General features: G+C 37.8%; 1 protein-coding gene across 3 annotated transcripts; it reads left to right on the forward strand.

Moving 5' to 3' along the window:
- The first annotated feature begins 142 nt into the window (after positions 1–142).
- On the forward strand, positions 143–21,384 carry LOC124138778 (spermatogenesis-associated protein 6-like). 3 transcript variants are annotated; one of them, XM_046505642.2, is made up of 13 exons: positions 143–310; positions 1,864–2,001; positions 5,087–5,135; positions 6,322–6,494; positions 8,614–8,712; positions 9,390–9,436; positions 10,689–10,857; positions 12,175–12,283; positions 14,069–14,121; positions 15,245–15,317; positions 15,682–15,905; positions 16,740–16,816; positions 19,379–21,384. In XM_046505642.2, exons 1-13 carry the CDS (start codon positions 263–265, stop codon positions 19,530–19,532), a joined length of 1,413 nt encoding a protein of 470 aa, XP_046361598.1. In that variant the 5' UTR covers positions 143–262; the 3' UTR covers positions 19,533–21,384. The 3 variants fall into 3 exon arrangements, with proteins under 3 accessions (XP_046361598.1, XP_048255674.1, XP_048255675.1); XM_048399717.1 differs by having other exon boundaries at positions 10,770–10,857; XM_048399718.1 differs by having other exon boundaries at positions 16,740–16,850; positions 19,379–19,514.
- Positions 21,385–21,979: the final 595 nt, after the last annotated feature.

The following is a 21,979-nucleotide window of genomic DNA, read 5'->3' on the forward strand; positions in this document are numbered from 1 at the left end:
AGACTACTTAAATACATCTATTTATTTCTTTTGTATCTCACGTTGATATACAAATTGCGTGATGTAGATCATGTAGATGTCTTGTATAATTGTGCATTTTTTAAACCAATGACAGCTCCCTCTGGCGCGATAGTGATTGGACAAAATCCCTCCGTGCACTTGCGTCCCGTGCAACCTGGACATAAACACTGACCTGTCAGTCTTTCAGGTTCCGCATTTGGCGTTAACTTTGATAGACTAACGGGACTTACATCTTCCAGTCATGCCGAGACGAGCACTTAGATGTGTTGTTGATCTTAACTTAAAGAAGGTAAGATACGATCTGTTATATTTTTGCATGCACCGTTGCTAACTTGCAGCCAGCTTGGCGAAAGTCACTTGTGCTCTGTTGTAATCTGGTTGCAAGTCTTGTCATGTCCTTTCCATCCCGCTTTGACTTTTAATCACACAAATTTTAAAAGTAAGTCACAATACCGTCCTGTTGTTTTACCAAAGTCTGCCTAGTGACGAGTCTAAACACTCCATGAACTATGTTGGCAAACAATTGTGAGAAAATCAATACACATACATTCACAGATCTGATATTGGTAATTGTGAGAAAATCCTGGAGATATCCAAGATTAACATGATAATCGAGAGAGCTTGAGCAAGTATAATTTTGCGGCAATGTGTAGATTTGGTGAGAATGAGAATAGCCACTGAAAAGATACATACCAGTTTATTCATGGATATACAAAACTATGACATTATTTATTGTACATGTTATAGACAAGATAAAAAACAGTTAGACCGCCGTCATATAGCTGGAATATGCGGCGTTAAACAACAAACAAACAAAAAGTTTGGGAGGGTAACAACAGGATTTAACGGGATGAAAAATATTTCATCCTATACATGCAGAAATTGAAAATAGACCCCAAAAATATTCACTACAGGATCTATATAGGACACAAACGAGTACAGATGTTGAATTATTGAACTAATTCAGTTGTAGCATGCACATCAGATTTTACTGACGTTCCTATACAGAAATATGGTAAAAGTTTGCAGAGATGGAATTTAACCAAGAACGTCGACCAGCCCAAATAGTGATAACATATAGCATTACCTCGGGCTTGGACAAGTCCAACTTTACTACCCGGCTACCTGACCCCCTATTACCCGACCCTACCTGGGTACCCATTGTTGGTCTCAAGATGTGTGAACAAAATGTCTAATTGTAAATTGTTTTAACACAGCCCTGGCAAAAACTGTTTAGGTACATTTATCAAGCGATCAGATCATGAGTACACAGGTGTTGACTGAAGCTTTATCCTTACTCAAACATATACAAGTCAAAAGTAATGGGTTCTTTGTCAGAAAGAAATGCAAACATTAGCGACTTGTAGTATAACCACTGAGCTATAGTGAATTTTTGTCATTAAACAATATGTCACATGACTAACCACGGGCCCGGGTAGTACTCATCTTCCCAAGGCAAGGGCGTTAACTGACTAAAAGTCCTGTTTCCACCCCATGCCAGAATTCCGGATTTCCACTTAGGCTAGACTAACTAGTCTATACATAGTCCAATCTCAATCGCATAACTAACTAGACAAGATGGATTTCAACATGCAGATTCTGGTCGTTTGCAGGATTTGCAAAACTTATACCGTCAACTGGGTGTCAACAGACATTTTTCAAATGTTTTCTTGTTTTTAATCAAGGTGCTCAAGCGATTTGATGCCCTTCGCAAAGTAAAACTTGTTTTATTACAATATAGATCTTTCAGGTGTGTGAATGGGCATGAGTTACCATGAATGTTTGTGTTGCAATTACGTTTTCCTGATCCGTCTATCATCATGATCATTGTTTTTGTATCAGGTATCAGCACCGGGGGTATGGCTGCCCAGCAAAGAAGATATCTACTTAAGTGTTTCTGTTTTCAACCAGTACAGAAATACACACCTTGTGACTTCAGTCTTTCCGTTACTGTTCACTGAGAGTTTCAGGTTTGAGAAGGTAAGGTGACATTTTTTAACTCACCAGACTAAAAGTCAAGTGAATTTATGTTATGGCCTGTTTGTGCAGCATTTGTTGTGTGTCGTCTGTTGGAAACAATCTTCTCCTCAGAAACTACATGAAGCTAGAACTTCACATACAGTACCGTTTCCTACCAATGATGACACTCCAATTGTTCAAGATGTTTCGATCTCAATTTCAATATGGGAACTACTACAGCCTTATAGAAAATGGGGCGGTTGGGTAGCCTAGGGGTTAAAACGTTCGCTCATCATGCTGAAGACCCGGGCTCGATTCCCGACATGGGTACAATGTGTGAATCCCATTTCTGGTGTCCCCTGTCGTGATATTGCTGGAATATTGCTGAAAGCGGCGTAAAACCATACTCACTCCCTTATAGAAAATCCTCTTTATGGCCATTACTCCAAATGTAGTGAAGTTTGATACATGTGTAGTTAGTAGTGAAGCTCTTAATATATATTCCTTTTTTTGTGATTTTTATGATTTTCACCTTGACTCTCTCTAAATACATTTCCTCTATCTGTAATCTTCATCTCCCTGGAGACCACTGAACCAATGAAGTTGACTTTTCAAATTCTTGTTCCCACCAATGACAAAACCTGAATTTGTTCAAAAGGTTTCAAACAATTATTTTGAAAGAGCTATTTATCACAATTAATCTGCCATTTTGCTACAAAATGTAGTGTTTGTAGTATTTATTAGTGGGGTTCAACATAATATTATATGTTCCAGTTATTTGAAAATATTTTACATTTTGAGTCTTAAATTCTCTCAAATGTAAAATGCCTGAGAGAACTGAACTTTGGCATGCATGTTTCTCCTAATAATGGCATAATATTTTGTTATTTATTTAGATCTGAGTGCTGTGTTTTTGTATTTATATAGAAAAAAATTAATTATCAATGTTAACAGTAACTTTATTCAGTGTCTGTCTTTGATTTTAAAACGTCTGACTAAGTATCCAGGTGAGCTACAGTGCCATGTCACTAGTTAGTTTTCATTTTACAGATTACACAATATTGAAAGTAACTATTAAGTTTTTGAATAAAATTTGGTCATATATTTTCTATAGTCTCTGCATGGCCACAACATTCTTTTAATAAAGAGAACAAAACTATATTAGAACTAATTACATATACATGTACATGTTACTGTGAAAAAAACTAAACATCCTGCACTTACTATAGTATTAGCATTTATTTTCCCCTCTAAATGGACTGTTGTTTGACTTCGTGTCAATTAACATTGATCAACACAAAATTATCTGGATCTTGCTTTTAGAAATTGAGGGAAATACTTTTTTTAATGTTTTTCCATTTTCTAAAAAATAATGCACTTACATATAAAAAATGTGTTTGTTTATAGATAAACATGTTAAATAAAATTAGGGTGTTATAAACTTTTATACAAAACTGTTACTATGTTTTCTTCAAAACATGCTGTAGTAAAATGAAAATTTTGTTTGATATATAATATAACAAGTGTGCCTAATGCAATATCGTACACAGCATCCCAATTCTGTTTTCTCTTGGTCTGTTAGGTATTTCTAAAATCTCAATAATTTGACTTATCTTAGAAATATACACTAGGCAAAAGACAAACAGATATCCTTAAGAGGCAAAGAAGTTAAAAAGATATTTAGGATTAAATACGGGAGCTGTCATTGTTTCATTAAAACAACAAATAGTACTGGTAAATATGACATCACTGAATTGTTTGATAGGCTTTACTCAGAAGTTAACAGATGACAAAGTAGACAGAATGTATGGATAACAACTTCTTTCATTACTGTAAAGGTGACATTTGGGTTGTCAAGCAAGACAGTTTTGCTTGACAACGGTATAAGGATGATGGATCTATAACGAAATGTCGCCTTTACAGTAATTAAAGAAGTTGTTATACATAAATTGTGTCTACTTACTTTGCATGACACTGCTGTTCTGAGTTCAATATTCATTACAATGAGTTTCAAAACTGCCTTTGCTACATATAGATCAACATGCAAGACTTAAAATGTGCTGACCAACTGCAGGATAACCTATAACTGTTGACAGAAACCACCTTTGTCTCAGTGTTATTTGACTCCTACTTCTGACACACTTGATTAGATAACATTGTACTGTGGTCAGTGTGCCATGGTAGGCATGTGGTGGTATTCCAGCTTCTTTTGTTTAACAACTATGTCCTGTGCTTCGGCTTTATAAATGGTCAACACATATATGGTCGTAAGCTGTTGTTCAGTGTTGCTATGGAAACCACATGTATCATTTAACATATGAACTGCATTCCTTCCACCATAATGACTCAATATATAGATTGAGTTAATGCTATAAAATGATAAGCGTGGAAGCCATGGCAACCAGGGTCAGAATAGGTTGCAGTTACTGTACTGTGGTTGGGAGAGGCGATACAATTGGATGATGTCGTCCTACTTGGAGCATGTGGAGATGGTTGCTTGAATGTCATCATACCCCAACATGCTAACAATATCAACCACTGGTTTGTCTGTCCTAGACTTGATTGTGTACAGGCCGCCATGCTGAATGCAGCTTTAAAGAGGCGCAGACATGATTAGAGTGGTGTCAATCAATCTTAATTCTTGATATTGAAGAGGCATATGACTATGATCCATTTGACAGTGTGTATTGTCTTCAAGTTCATCACATGTATGAGTGAATGTAGTTTTAGGCTGCAGTAAGCAATATTCCACATATGTTAGTCCGTAGCCCGAGTCCAGTAACATTTCTTTTGGTCAAGTGATCTTTGCTAATAAAAGTCCATTCATTATCACTTAACAAAATATCATGATGACAAGTGAAAGGTTCAAGCTGGTAGACTCAAAAGGTTTTGCACAGACTGATATGATGGCGTCAAGTCTGTGCCAAACAAACCGGTGGTGGATAGCATGAGTACCCATCCCCCTCATCAGTGTAAGACAACACACAACCCATTGTGACCACTTGATCCTCATTTGTGACTGCTTGTATGATCACCATTGGGTACTAGTTGTTCATGACCTTTGACACTATTATGTAAATTATAGTGCATGTATATTTGTTTCCAGACGTACTATACAGCTGTTGACCCAGGTCATGTTGCGGAACTCCTTGAAGGTGAGGGATTCTATAAGGCATTACTCCAGGTATTTATCTAGGATTCAAAATAAGTATCTGTGGCAGGCCATTTGTTGTTTAGTTCAAAATTGGTAAATTAAAGAAAATCTTATTTTTTAATTTCAGAGGTATATTAACATTGTAGCCAATGCAATGATTTCAGTGGACAAATTGAAATTGATTTGAAGACGATCTCCCTTTGTTAGATGCATTGCATGTGTTTAGAGACAAGCATGACACCCTGCAAAGTACCACGTAGGAAAGTTGTGGCCATCTTTTCCATCCAGCACAAATACCATACCATCTTCCCGAGGCAAGAGAGTTAACTAACTATAAAAGTTCAGTTTCCACCCTTGCCGAACTAGGCTGGTATTATGGAGTTAGATTTTGGCTGGACTAACGAGTCTATGCATAGTCCAATCAAAATCACGCACCGAAATCGAAATCCGGTTCGTAAACTGTCATGCAGATTTCGGTCGATTGCGGGATTTGCACAGTATGTGCACCGCCACCACGTTGTCAAAAGATATTTTCCAAATCTTTTCAAGTTTTTAATCAAGGTGGTCACATGATTTGATGCACATTGCGATGTAAGACCCGTTTTATCACAATATTGATCTTGATTATCGATCAGATCGTCTTGACTGGGCACCGTCATTTTATTTGAAACAAATGCAAGTGATACGAGAGATGGAATTTGATTGGTCCATAGGAGAGGCATAAAAGGGACTTACCTCATAACAGCCACTGGTGGCGCTACGATCGAGCTCAGGAATTCCAGCCTAGTTTGGCAAGGGTGAAAACTGGACTTTTAAAGTCAGTTAACTCCCTTGCCTCGGGAAGATGATACCATACCTTTACTCCACAGTCCTAGGGTGTAAAAATATTGCAATATAACTACAAAAACATTGATTTAAATGACACAGACTCAAAATGTATTAATTTACCCCTATCAACTCACAACATTCTGTTTGGATGATATTTGTATGGGTACATTAATATTTTGCTTCGGTTTCATTAAGTTCGTTAAGTTATGTGAATTGTGTTAGCTTAAATAAATTATGACAGTTACACAAAAGTGTTTAATTTGGTTTAGTTATATTGGACATGTCCATCATCTGATTGTATATGCATATTGATGTATATGATTTCGGTGAACTGTGTTTAACATAAAATCTTCTTATAGATGAACTGATCATCTTCGAGCTTCTGCAACTGTCGGAATACACCGATGGCGCTGTCCGTCTTGCCACGTTCTCCACCAACGCCAGGGACTTCCTCTACCCCTACCCCTCCCTCGCCCCCTCCTACTCCTCCGCAGACAGGGAAATTCTCATGAGCAGGACCATCGCCTTCCCGGTCAGTACAGATGATTCTTAAACTTACAGACATGTCTCTGTCACGCTTCAACTCACAGATTGGGACTTTGATTAATCTGCAAACACCATTTTTCATTTAGGAGACCCACCTACTGTGTTTTGAATTTTAATGATTTGAGACATCTAAATTTAGTTTGCAACTGAATACGTAATTTAGAGGTTGCAAATAAATGAAGAGAGACCTCACAATTCAAAACATAGTCAGTGTGTTACATGTACCAATAAATTCTATTGCTACCATGGTGAAGATAGATAATGAGTTATGTGTCATGACTTGAGTCTGATGTATTTTAGTTAGGAGGTCGTGATTAGAATGAAGGAATCAGTGTGTCTGTCTGTGCCAGGAGACTTTGAGTTGTCTTTTGGGATCATTTTACAGTAGATTTTAGTGTGATATCAGCACAGTTGTTGCCTAAGCTTAGATTTTAGTGCTGATATGAGGAGAGTTATTATGTTACCAGGGATATCAGGGTTGTCTAAAACCCTTTTTACCTAGGCAACTGATTCTAACCAGGCCTTGGTTCCGGGGATGACGTAGCTCGTTCAAATCATAAGTCAGGTTTGTTGTTCAACTATTGTAGGCTGTAGGATGAGAATTACACACAAGAGGTCCTCAGATGTATTTCTGCTGCCTGACTATTATACCCACAACCTATGTCTAAATGATGCACACAAGAGGTCCTCAGATGTATTTCTGTTGCCTGACTATTATACCCACAACCTATGTCTAAATGATGCACACAAGAGGTCCTCAGATGTATTTCTGTTGCCTGACTATTATACCCACAACCTATGTCTAAATGATGCACACAAGAGGTCCTCCGATGTATTTCTGTTGCCTGACTATTATACCTACAACCTATGTCTAGATGATGCACACAAGGGCCATATATGAAGACACTTCATCTCAACTTGTAACTCCTAACTTTCAGTTATCTCGACTTCCCAAATGTAGAGAGAACCTTTCTGGTTAGCGGTGAGAGTTAAAGTCCCGCACCAGTCTCTGACAACAAAATACTTTCTTAGTAATTTTAGCACCTCCCACCAAAATGAGTTGTAAGTCTTTGTCTCTCATGGCCTCCATGTTTCAGTTGTAAAAGAACCAACATGAGTTGTCTCTTTGGCTCAACAATAACTAATTTCCATTTTCTCAACTTCTGATTGACATTCAGTCAGCACTACCAATCTCCTCCTTACTAACACACTCCTATTTGTATTCAGATCAATCTTTGCACTATCAATCAATAACAAACCCGACTGATAGGCGCCAGAAGATACCAAAAAGCACCACAAGCAGTGCAAAAGCTGACTACTAATTACAGACGGACTATTCCCTTCTGACCTCTTGGTAACAACTCACAAGAACTTGACATTTTTTGTTACACACATAAAAATATGAAGTCGGATTCCTCAGAGGTCTCACCAATGTACAGCTATCCTTTGTTACATATCCAACACATAATATCCCATACATAATTTCAACAAAGAAATCCTCTCTGAAATTCTGAATTACAGATACTAAATATAGCCTGGTTATAATTACCTAATGTGCAGATCCAGAGGGGCGCAGGACTGTGCATATTGCCAAGTCACTAAATACACACCTCCTTTTACAAAACACTGTATCTACACTTCTACAGTCAGGCTTTAGTCTTGTGGTGATGGTCAGAACTTAAGAAGCCACAGGTGACTGAGAATTAACTGTATACAAAAAGGCTTTTCCTGGGTCTATCTGTTTTCCTTGGCATGAAAATTGGGGGGAAAGTCTCTATTTTGCTTCATTATTTGATGTTCTAAGATGCTTATTTTTTTTAATTCAGGGATATTTTAACAATGTATTCTCAGCATTGCATTCAATGCAGCAGTATAAATCTAATCATTAAAACTTAAAGTCTCTACAAGCCTGTAACAATAGAGATATATTAACATGAACTGGACAGGTTTTTGATTCCAGTGTGGTAATTTTTACTGACATTTGTGGCTGACTTGGGGCCATATACTAGCCTCTGCGCAGGCCAAGATAACCCAGCTGCATTGTAGATTGTGGTTTGATGCTGTATGTTTAGAATGGCAATGACAGTGATATATGTTTATTCCAGGGTATCTCCCCCAAACTAGAGTTCTCCACCCGGAGTGTAATCAGGGAATCTCTGTCTCCAGAAGTAGATGCCTTAGAAGATGCCGTAGAGGATGTGCGGGTAGGTTGTCAGATACATGGATTTTCTTCAAGCTTGGCAGTTCTGGCAGTTCTGTCAGGTTATTTGTTTGCATACCAGCCGCTTGGGGATTCTGGTGCTGAATGGGCCCCCAATATCCTATTCTTGTTGTAAGAGACCAATATGGTTAAAATATGCAGTGTTTGGGAGATTTAGATACTTAGGTGTAAACTTCCAGGACTCCAGGACCCCCGTTAATTTTGAACATTGAATAAGTGACGTGACTGGTTGGGTGTCATCATGCACAAGGTGTTGAGCATTGCTTATGTTCTCAAAGAAAACTACTGATTTGCATGACTATGACTTGAGTGTTTACAAACTGACGTAATATACCTTGAATTTTTGTAAAACAACGTTCAGTCACCATCAGTAAATGATTTGGTATTTTGGGGGATTGAAAAAGTTTTCTATCTTTGTGACATAATTCAATGTGTTTTCAAACCAAGATGAAATTGCCATTATGTGGTAATGCCTTTACTGAGATATCCAGCCAGTGGCCATGGTTAGACCAAAGATGTAATTTCTTACCACTTTAGCTCCCTCGTCATGATATAACTGAAATACTGTTCAAAGTGGCAATAACCTCTTACTAACTCTGCTGTAATAGAAAATTTGAATGTTGACAGATGATGCCATGATAGTATTTTGTTTGTCTTCAGCTAAGCAGGCTAAGGAAAGCAAGGAGAACACCATCAATTACTAGAAGGTAAAATGTCTGAGTTATCTCCCTTACATTGCTGTGCTGTTTGCTGTACAGATAACCTTGTAGACAGATACTGCATGCTTCACAGTGTTAACCAGTGCCTGCTAACTTCACACAACAAGGCTAGTTTAAAAGTTGTGTCATTGTTGACAACTGTTGTGTAGTTGTAGGCTGACAATGCAGATGTTACAGTTGAGAGTAATGGTTAGCTGAGAGATTCAGTGCTGTACAATGATACTGAACGTGCTGAAGGGGAAATCATTCTTCCGCGTATGTTTTAAGGTGTTCATAGGTATCCGATGTAATTGCCTTTGCAAAGTTGTTGCTCTTGAAATTTCGAAAAATAAGGTCAGTTAATTTATCAACTTTGAAAAATAATAACTTTACAATATATTGCTTCATACACTCTTTTGTTCTTCCCTGTTTGGACCCAGGGTAGAATATGTGTCCTGTTGCCAGCCGTAAGAGGCGACTAACATTAGGAACCTGTGAGGATTCCGAATTGGTCCGTAGAAACCTTTGCTGGTCGTAAGAGGCGACTTAATCGAACAGGTGGTCAGACTTGGTGACTCGGTTGATGTCGTGTCAGTTTACCCCAAAGACGAGGATCATTGCTCGTAATATCAATCACTGGATTGTTGATTGTTTATTATCCACAGTCATGCAGCTTGAATATTACTGAGTGCTGTGGTAAACAACAAACAAACTAAACATGTAGGTTATTAATAATTTGGCCTCATAGTTGTCAATGAAAATTGATGTATTATAGTTGAGGGAAAAGTAAGTGATGAATTATCTCCCCTTGATTTAGCAAAAATGTTAATGAGATGCTTTATTGTATTTGCTAGATGCATGAGTTTTTGGTTCTATTAGAGGTTAGACATTAATGTGATTTAACAGCTTTATTTTTGAGATGGAGAGGTGAGATGGACGAGGAGTCCATTAACACAGCTGTTGGAGTGATCTTGGTATTGTTTTACATACTAACCATTAACATTACAAATAGTACAAAGTAAGTTTTTTTCAGAAGAAAGAAATGGTCTATTTTACAACTTCATCTTGCTATTTTTCAATTTTAGAGTGATTGTAACTGCAACATGTTTTTAGTTTTTCTTAAATGAACAAATTATATACACATAAATCCATTTCTTTTCAAGATATTTGGCTAAAAATATATATTTGATTTGCACAATTTCTTTAATGAAATTGACCTCCTTCAGTTAACCCCCCTCCACCCTTCTCTCCATCTCTCTAGGTGTGGATCCCCTCCAGGAATATACTACCGAGTCGACCGTGACTACCAGCTGCCAACATCAGCTTTTGTTTCTCGTTCCAGATCATCCTCCCCAAGTCTCAGGGTCAAGTATGAAGATACCAGTCTAGAGAGTACTATTGATGGACGACCTCCTTTTGTTGTTAGGAAGGTAAGTTACAGGAAGGATGAAAGTACATTGTAGTTGTAGAGAAGATGTGATATTGGATAGGTGATACTGGCATTAACTGAGCTGGTTACAGGTTTAATGTCATAAGTTGAAATAATTGTTCTTCATTTTGTCTCTTAAACATGTTAAGATGTAATTTAAGAAATAAAAAAAGTAATATGTATGGAACAACCTACTGGGAACTCAAAATTACGGATTTTCTGTCTCTTAGGACTTACACCATTCGTTCACTTTGGACAGATAATTCATGACTCCTCGTAGGCTCATCAGCTATTGTCCAAAGTAGTTCTCACATTCCACGACTCTATGCACATAGAGCAGACCAGCCTTGTTCAGATTGGATTTTTTTACAGGCAACCAGGACATAATATTTGAAATAATTTTAATACCCAACAAGACAGTTGGGCAGGTGACCCATAAATGTTGCCTGCCCATCTTCAGAGTTACCTGACCAATGAAAGCGTAGGTTACAAAAGTTAGACTTACTTCCCTTCATCCACCGACAATAATGGATCGCCAATGACAGTATGAGAAAAATCGCGAAAAATAAGAGACAACTCATGTCTTGATTCAGTTGAAATAATGCAAACAATCAATTGAGAATTACGAGAAACATGAATGTTTAAATATTCATAAAATTATCTGTCAGACAATCGGGCAGGAGGAGGAAAATTTCATGCAGCTTGGCCAATAAGTTTCCAGCCACGGTCAGGCGGGCAGGCAGTTATTTCGGACAGTGCTATGATGTAGCTGGAATATTGCAGTTAGAAGCAGCATTCACTCTCGCTCAGGGTGGATTTACGTATTTGTTTACTAGGGCTGTTACGATTCACCGGCGTATTCGGTGACTCGAACTGTATCCATTCATGAATTGAATTCATTATTTGTGGCCACTAGAATCGAATATTTATGAATATGCAATCATGTGCATTTACATAACCTGTACCTAAAAATATCCATAAGAACATATTATATGCATAGATTTCTTCAAACCCAACACTCTTATAATAATTAATTTGACAGTACTGTGGTCACTGGTCATTGTTGCATTTGAGTAGGTACTAGTACTTGGATAAGTACAGTATATAAATGTATAATATATTAATAATTAACAAACCATGTCAAATAATTTATATTATTGTTTCACTGAAGATAACAAATAATACATCACCCGCTGACTTGTTATTGTATACGTGTATTAATATTTGTATTCATTATCCGAAATTCATTAAATGAATCGTATTCGCCTCATAGTGTATTCGTTGCAGCCCTAATGTTTACTCATGTGTTGTCTTTCAGCTCACAGATGATTTGATAGGACGTAACCCAGGTGGTCCTACAGCCAAACATGCCAAGTCAAAGAAGAAGAGTAGCTTGTTGAGTCGGTCACCGAGTTGCACCAGTCTCAGTAAGTAGTGCTTGACTTCATAGAATAAACTCAGTTATAATGATATGGCAGGGATGTCACTGTGTGACCTGATTGTGTGCCAGGGTACCCTGGGGATTGATTCATCCCTGATGTGGCAAGATTTGATTCAAGTGTGAAACAACATTCACTGACTCACTCTCTCATTACACTTAAGATCATCTGCTGTTTGATGAGGTACTTGGACACGTTGTCAGCTGGCGTTGTTTCCTCAGTGTGAAACAACATTCACTGACTCACTCTATCATTACACTTGAGATCATCTGCTGTTTGATGAGGTAATTGGACACGTTGTCAGCTGGCGTTGTTTCTGTCGATGTCCATGTTATTTCAGTGTAACCTTAATACATGTATATATTTCAGACCATTTCTAATGTCTCCCACTGTGATATTTCTGGAAACTGTAGGAACATTTATAATTTATTGATACATTGATATCGCGACAGACAATGACATCCCTACTATCAACCTTTGGTTCAGACTCAAATATTTATAGGGGCTGCAGGTGGCCCATTCATCTAAGGAACCGCAATTCCCTGTGCAGAGTGGCACCCCTAAGCAATATTGCTGAGCAGCTTAAAACAAAATTCACTCACTCACATTAATGATTCATATATGAAGTAAAACATTGACCTATGGGTCGGGACACAAAACGATATTACTACTACGACAGCTGTAAGCCTATGTTAAACATGTTAAAGTAAGGGAGTTACAATGTTCTCAGTGCTAAGAGAGGCTTTGTAGAATATGGCCCTGGTCTCAGTCCCCATTATGTTAATGCTTAATGGATATCAGCTGTAAATTTACGTTATCAAATCCTCTACGTGGGACCAAGCTAAGACTTGATTGCATTTCCATCAGGTCTCCGCCACCTACAGTGCCCAACGTGTCTTGATGTATATAGCGAGGCCAACTGTCTAGTCTGTCGTGCCTACCGCAGACACATGGGGCGGCCATACTGGGGCCACACCCACTTCCACCACCCCACGGGGCATATACATAATTACAAATGGAGAGAGGTATTGTCTACTTGTAGCACTGCTTGGTGGTCAGTGTATAGCTCACTGTATAGCTCACTGTGGCCATTACGTGCTGTCTGACCTTCATGGTCATGTCTGCTGGGCATGGTATTTGTCACTGGTTTTATTAACACTGCATGAGTTTATGAATATGCTTGATAAGCATGATAAGCAAAATTTGCACTTGGGTCTCAAGTCTAATTAGGAATGCTACCGAAAAGCATGTTTTAAGTGTCTCTGTTTCCTGCATGTGAATAATATTTCAACAAATCCTAGCATGGTTGGATCTTTAGATCTTATTCTTATTGCAAGTTTACTAATGAATTGTGATTAACAGACAAAGAGTTCATGTAGATACACTTATTTTATTTTTAAGTACTAAGTAACAAAACTTAAAAAAAGTAATTGTTTTCATTATGATCCGTCATTCACAGATTATTTCTAAAGACGAGTTTGTTTAATGACAGTGAATGTTTCACAACTTATCCAAGCTATTTGTCTTTTGACATTTACGTAGTTGTAATAAAACAAAAGGAAAATACTTCAGCACCAGAACGACAAACGTAATATTTGAGCTTGCACTGGTAGTGCTATCTGTGTCCCAAGACAGTACATTGAAGCTAGCTGATGACTTTCGGTATTGTTTCCTCAAGAGGTAGGCTCCAGCATGGTTTGTTGACCCTGAGTCATCACATCCCCCTTCCTTGCTTCCCATGCATGTTGGTATTGGGCATGTTCTGTGTTCTAGGTATATACAGTGACCTTGACTACCCCCTGAAGCATGAGTATCGGCTGAAAAAGGTAATATTATGTCTGGCCGATTCCACGGCAAAACAGTACCATTTTTAAAGATATATCTTGTTTGGCATTATGTGAAAAGCAAGGATTAATGAATATGAACAGTTAGTTGCTGATGGCCAGGAATCTGAATTGTCATTGTGAAATTTGAAATAATTGAAATGGATTAATCCATGTTTTGACAATTTTAACAAAAACACAGTTTTTATTTATTTAATTATTTTTGTTGCTTCTTCTGGATTCGACCAGCTGGAGCTAAACACTACGATAAAAAAATATTATTATAAAGGAACCAAACCTTCTCAGAAATAATAATGTGCACACGTTACTGTGCAAATGGTACACTTCCTCCATTTTACAACAGTATTAGCATTTATTTTACCAACTAAACTGACAGACCAAAACAAATTCATGCCAAGTGAAATATAACAAATTACTGAGCTACACACATGTATTTTTATTTCAACCAAGCCAAGCTTTTCATCCAAAAATACTTTGAAAAAGTGTGACCAAGGGAATGTAACAGTAAATGTCCAGTGACACACTGCTTGCTTTTATAGTATGTTATCACATCTGCTTGCGAAATGTTGCTTTTTGTTGATCATTGTACAAGTTTTGGTGTGTTGATTCAATATCATTCAATATATCCTGTTACAGTGGTTTCTGTGTTGATGTATTTTCAAGTTGAGGTAAATTGAGATTCATTTGTGACGAATCAAATGCACTTTTGTACTGCAATATATTATTTATAAACATGTATAAGGAATTATAATAATTATAATAACATCCTTACCTTCCCCGTCAGCAAGCTGACATGGTAAGGATGTCATCTGTGGAATAACTCCACGCCCTGATACAATTGCATGCCATTGTACCTGATGGCATGGATCGTTGCTCACAATACTAATCACTCGATTGTCTCGTTCAAACTTGATTATTTACAGACCACTGTCATATACCTGGAATAATGGTGAGTGCGGTGTTAAATAACAAACAAAAACACAAACAAACAAACAAAACAAAGAACATACTTCAGGTTTACCTACCACATTTTCCCTGACACTAATTTTCCTAATGACTACATCATGTTCATGTTGACTTTATTTAGTCTTCCATTACCTTTTAGGTAATTCGTGAGCCCTATGAAGACCCTCTTCCAGTGTATGCGTCCCGCTATGGCACTGATGATGATGATGATGGTGTGTTGTTGTTGAGTTTTGTATTCTTGGTTCTGACATGTCATGTTTGTACACTTCTTGTTCCTCCTTTTGAGCAGAAGGAAGTTCGGTACTTGTTTTACAATAAACATGTCAAAATATTTTGTAATTTGATTCAAATGGACATACATTTCGCAAAATACTATATCAAACTATGAAAGGTATTTAGCATTAGGGGTACCACTACCTTGAAATGCTAAAAGTTTCTTTGAACAATTCTGTATGTAGATGTATGAATGGGCTTGAATTGTTGAGTAAATTATTCATATTGATATTTTCTTTACATATTTTTAAGCAGTTTTGGGAAAAAACCAATTCTCTTACTGAATCTGTGATTGGTTATCAGATGCTGAGGTAGCTGAGCTGACATCATCCCTAAGAGATATCCATGTGCCTCGAGTGCGCCCACGTTCTGTGAGCCCCGTGCTGTACACCCCTAGTTACCGCGCCCGATTTGGTGATAGGAGCTTCTCCCCATCCTACAGCCTGAGTTCTCGGGTGGACAGCATCCTGCGGAGGAACAGGTCCCTTGAAAGACTAGATCGACTCAGTCCTGTAGACACTATTCCGGTATGGTATTTCTGTCGACTTTATCTTGATTTTCTTAACTGATAGCAGAAGATTTTAGAAAAGGTACTTTAATGTTTGTACTTCAGGGGATGAGACTCTTAAATTTGTAAAGGCTTTTTTTGGCCAAAGGAAATTAATATTTGTTCAATCTGTAAGTTTTTTTTTTACAGCAATGAGCCAAGGTACTGAACTCTGTATGATTGGATAACATTGGGTCAAGGTCAAGGTCACTTGGTGCAAAGTAGACATCCCATAGAACTTGTGTACACAATATTATCTTGAGCTTTTATAATTGGAGTTTTAGGAAACTTCAGTTACATGAACTATGGACAGTTAATGGCTGAGATTGAAGGTGAAGGTCATTAAAGCAGACATGCTTCAAAGTTATACTGCATTGGGCATGTGTTTTCCCAAACTGGAAGTGATGTTAAAGAAAGAGAAGTGCTTATAAGTTTTGTATTGAGGTAGCTAGAGGCATAGACCTTTATGTTTCACAGTAGTACTGCATAGGGCATGTGTCTTCCCAACACATTTTAAATGAGAAGTGCTTCTAATTTGTTATTAGAATGCCTAGAGGCATATGACTTCTGTTTCAAAGTGGAACTGCATTGGGCATGTGTGAGGCCAACTATCAGCTGGAGGGGTAAAGTTAAGATGGTTCTGATGGGGAATGGTTGTGGCATTCAGAAAATGGTTGGGATGGGGCTGCTTCTGTTATGTATGTAATGCAAAACCCCTTTCTAGGTAATCTTTGCACGTGGACCAGACCATACTGCAATGATATTTGAGGTTATATATGTTATGAGTTCATTGTCTGTGTGTCCTCTGCTTCAGGTGTACACAAGGAGGTACACATACTATGACTCTTTGGATGACCTTGAGCTGGAGACCAAGCTGGCCAGATCCAGGAGGTACTACACGTACTACTAAATCCTGACCAACCAGGTTACTTTCATTTTATTGTTCTCTAGTTTGTAGTGCATGGAGTCAAGATTCGAGGGTCGATTGAGAAGTTCTTAGACTCACCTAGAAGGAATTGCATAATAGTGAAATCTTTGTTGTGGAATTACATGATGTCATTGAGGGCAAATGTTTCAGTAAAATAAGCAGGGGTCTGTCACCATTGATAAATGGACAAACTTGAGGAATGTACTTTGATCAAGTTCTTTCACAAAAAGAGCTTAACATCAAAAGCGATCCATGAAGATATGCATACAACACCAAGGAAGGATGCCTCATGTGCCACAGTAAGGAGGCGGGCAGCAGAGTTTAAGCAGGGAAGGGAGACCACCATCCTGGAAAGCCTGTGATGTCATCAACACTAGAAATGATCAGGAGAATCCATGGTATGGTGATGACTGACTGGTGAATGACTGAGCATCATATTGCTAGTTCAGTTCCCAAGCGAGAGTACATTCCATTATCACAGAGACATGTCTTATGATAATCTAGCTCTGTTTGAAGCTGGTCCAGAAATGATCTTGCAATGATTTGTGACTATGGATGAAACCTGGCTTCACCACTTCCAGTCAAAAAAACCAATCTAAACAGGGGAAGCATTTGACATCACCACCATCAAAAAAGGCAAAGGCTGTCCCATCAGCTAGAAAGAATATTGTATCCTTGTACTGGGATGCTGAGGGTGTCATCATGGTGGACTATCTTCCAAAAGGCCTGACAATAGATGGAGCATATTTCGTTGCACTTTTGAGGCAATTACGGGATGAAATTAAGACCGAGAGAGCTGGGAAGCAGAGAAAATGTGTGCTCTTCGAATGATGACATCATAGCAGCTGTGGAGAACTGTTTGCACTTCCAACATAAGGAGTGTGGTATTGCGCCGCCTTTAGCAATATTCCAGAAATATCATGGAGGGGAACACCAGAAATGTGCTTCACACATTGTACCCATGTGAAGAATCGAACCAAGGTCTTCGGTGTGATGAGCAAACACTTAAACCACTAGGCTAAGCCTAGTAGCCTAGTGGTTAAAATATTTGCTCGCCACACCAAAGGCCCACTGACTCACTCACCTTCAACAAAGTTGGCAAACGGATATCAATGTGAACGAAGATTATTTCGAAATGTCAAGTCTTTCTATTTGAGGCTCAGAACTTATCAGGGACGGTGGGGTAGCCTAGTGGTTAAAGCGTTTGCTCATCATGCCGAAGACCAGGGTTCCATTCCCTGCATGGGTACAATGTGTGAAGCCCATTTCTGGTGTCCCCCACCGTGATATTGCTGGAAAATTGCTATATGGTGTAAAACCATACTCACTCACTCAAAACTTATCAATCTACCCTCATTAGATTCTACCATAACCTCCAAACTGAAAATATAGTTTTTTTTCCTAATTGTTTGATGCCACTGCTTTTAATTTGTCTTTGGTGTTTAAAAAATGTTTTTGGTTATTGTTATTACTAATGTTATTTTACAGTTATTACTGACATGTTGCACTGTCCTAATAACTTCAAAGCAGCACAATAATCTACAAGAATGGTATCTTACGTCTATAATAACACCAAGCACCATATAAATGTCATAAGCAGTTCCAGACCTCCCTTCTTCAACGTAACAACATCTCGAACATGCAAATTTTTTGCATTCATCTGGCATGTTGAATGTTAAGTGCATTTCCTCTTTTCCAAGAAATTGTAATTGTTGGGGGCACGGGTGGCCCAGTCGTCTAAGGCGCTGCAATTCGCTGTGCAGAGTTGCGTCCCTTGGCCAAGCCAGAAACCTATGATTGTGGGTTCGAAACCCGGTTTGCCCCAATAATGTTTCTAGGTTTGTCAGCACCATACCCGTGCTCGTTGGTTTCACCGTTGGTAAACGTCTGTAAAACTGCATCACTTCAGGCTTTCCTCCCACATTAAGTGGGACATGCCGTGATATAATTCGAATACTGTTAAAAGCCGCATTAAAACCAACTCACCCACTGTAATTGTGCATGAATGTAGAATGCATTTCTTGCTACAGGAGGGAAACAGATATTTTGGCAAAGTGAAAAAAATTTCTTTCTATTTGATTCTGCTTGTTTCTATTATGTTCCCCAAATCATTTAGTTACTCCTCTTGGGTCACGGATTAAAGTGTCCCAACTTTTCAAGGTGATTTATTTACCATACAAGTGTGAGTTTGTTAGGATGGTTTTAGTCATCTTTTAGCATACTACTGCAATATTGCTGCAAGGGATACAAAACCTCTGGCTTCCTACATTGTGCCCATGTATGGAATTGAACTTTGGTCTAACGGTGTGGCAAGCAAACACTTTAGCCACTTAGCTACCTCACTGCCGACCCTTCTGGTAGAGTTATCCCCCTTTGGTCTTAATCTATTGACTTGAGTTTTGACAACAATATGTGTATTAAAGTCAAGTTTTTTATTCAATACAAAAACTGGGAAAAATGTACTGGAAATCAACAACCCCTGACAATCTGATTCTTGATTTATATGTCAGTGTTTTGTGTTTCAGCCTTGTACACCTCGATGAAGGAAAGTACTGGACACCCAATTCAGCAAAACTGAGCGGTAAAACACATCGACAGGTTTTCACCGATACCCTTAGTACCATATATGGAAAACTTTACAATACAGCTAGAAAACAGAGTCCTCACAAGTTTACATAGAACTGTTTTATGATTACTTTTATAATGGACTTTAGTTACAGCACTGGTTGGAACGGACAACTGTTGTCAACGTCTTCATCAGAGATTAGCTGCTGAAAGAAATATATACATAGATAAATATGTGATGGGACAACAGACAGATCCTTTAATCGTGGTTGGACACTGCAGTTTATTCCTGGGGAAACTATCACTGAATCTTAATAATTCAACATTTATTCAACACAATTTGTCCGCACTGTTCCGACCAGTGATGAGATAGACTCATGTTGTTGTGTACAACTGACCATTCTTCTAGATATTTGATACATAATATTTGATATGAAATCCTATTTTTCAATAATTTTTCAAAGGATGATTACATCTTATAATACTCCACGTTGTTATTTATTGCTGTTTGTAATATTCAATCATATTTGTACATCATGAAATGAGTGAAGTTATGTTTCATGTTTTTAACAAGCAAGGGAAATGCAAGGTCACAAATATATATTTTGAAAAACAATTAATTTGATAGAAGGTAAAAGATGAAAAGAGTTCACAGAAGGCATTGTATCATTCCTTGGTTTGAGTCGTTTCATTATTATTTTGTTATCAACAGAATAGAAAAATGAAGCACTATTTTTGGCACATGAGACCATAAATTGTACATGTTTGAGAGAAAGAGCTATGCATATATCATCTACACATGCTCAATGCTACTGCCAGGGGTATTTTATGATCAGTCACTGTTTTTAGAACTGGTTTATTGAAAGGTGAAGTCCTTTTGAACATGTTGAAATAAGCCTTATATTGTATATAATGTTATTTGTTACCATGGAACCTTGCAAATGTTGCATTTCACTAAATGATTTTAATGTAAAATGAATTTTAGATTGATTGTTAGACACTGTATTATCTTACATATATACACATTTATAACAATTGTTCATGATTACTTGAACCTGCTGAAAGGTTTTTCGATTGAACATGATTTTGATATATTGTTAGTTGGTCACATGGATGTAGCTTTTAGTTAAGGTACAGATCTGTCCATTTGAATTGCCGGTAGTTAGATTTATATTAAATAACTCAGTATTTTAAACATCTACCTCTGTTGTCTGATGGTAGTAGATGTGTAAGAAATATTCTGTGATTCGATTAGAAGTTTAATCAAGGAAGTGAGACCAAGGAAGTTATCAGCGATTTCATCCTGAATTGGAACAGTAAATTTTCAGCATTTTATATTTATCATGATTTTTCCTTAATTTGAAAGAAACAGATTTTTTAAGTTAACAATTAAATCTCCTTTTGGCAAAATTTGGTAACAATATCTTCAAAAACTTTCTTTGAAAGTCTATAATTCTTATCCCTTACTTACCATTATTCCCTGTATGTGAAGATCTGGTTGTTGTAAAAAAGATTTAATAGTAACTAATAATGATATATAAGAGACAGGTGGAGAGCAAATCCGGTCCGATCTTTGGCATGAAAGTCAAGGGGTTGTTGTCATAACCTCAATGTTGAAACTGAAAGTTAAGGATTTAGGGGGTTCCTAGATTCCAGTGATATGGCAGCAAACCTCAGGATTCCCAGACCCCCCCCCCCCCCCTCTTTAATTTTTCAAGATGGATTACTTAAATTATATCTTAAAGTGAACATCAAATTGCTGTTTTTGTGTAGACTTGATCTGATTTCTGTTACAAGTGTGCGAGAAAGTATCAGTCACTTTGGGACCACATGTCTTCTGGACAAGCTGTCTTCGACATAATCCACTGTATCTGTGATATATATAAAGTTTGTTATATACATTGTAACCTTTGTTTTCTCTATAAGCATAAAGGTCTTATATTCTCCAATAAAATTTCTATCGCAAGAAATGCCTTTGTTTTAAAAAATCAGACAGATATGTCAGTGGTTCAATCCCAGGCCGCTTCATACCAAAAGACGGTAAAAGGTGGTACTTGTTGTTACCCTGTCTGGCACTCGGCATTAAGGGGATAAAACAACTGCACAGAGGGGGAAGACATACCTTCATTTGGGCAAATGGTTGATAATAAGAAATATTGTGTTTTAGTGGACAGTAATTTAGGACTGGCCTTACCCTAAATGAATGAACTTGCCCTTGAGCCCAATTCCGATTTCAGAGCAGTCGAGGTCTCAAGTAAATAATGTCATGGCGTGTGTCATTGAAGGCTATCAACCACTAGTTTTGTCCTCAAGTTGGTCCCGGTGCTGTAACAACGATTCTGTGACACTCACTCTATGTCCAGCTGTCAATAGGGCCATCTTGTAGGGGTCAGAATGGCCTAGTGGTCTAAGTCACCAATGTAAAACCGTGTAGAGTAGTGTCCTTTTGGTATGCCAGGCTCTATTGATCGCAGGTTTGAAATTCCAGATTTGTGCAGACTTTGGCACTTGGTTAGCACCATATCTATGGTTTATGGTTTCACCATTGATTGAGTCTGCCC

This window comes from Haliotis rufescens, unplaced genomic scaffold (genome assembly GCF_023055435.1).
Source record: "Haliotis rufescens isolate VD_foot unplaced genomic scaffold, xgHalRufe1.0.p SCAF_2, whole genome shotgun sequence".
NCBI lineage: Eukaryota > Metazoa > Mollusca > Gastropoda > Lepetellida > Haliotidae > Haliotis > Haliotis rufescens.

What these genes read in the sequence shown, in the direction of transcription:
- LOC124138778 (XM_046505642.2), top strand. Translation starts at nt 263, where the DNA reads ATGCCGAGACGAGCACTTAGATGTGTTGTTGATCTTAACTTAAAGAAG. An exon ending in CACTGATGATGATGATGATG is followed by an intron (nt 15,318 to 15,681) that starts GTGTGTTGTTGT and finishes ATTGGTTATCAG; the next exon opens with ATGCTGAGGTAGCTGAGCTG. An exon ending in AAGCTGGCCAGATCCAGGAG is followed by an intron (nt 16,817 to 19,378) that starts GTACTACACGTA and finishes TTTGTGTTTCAG; the next exon opens with CCTTGTACACCTCGATGAAG.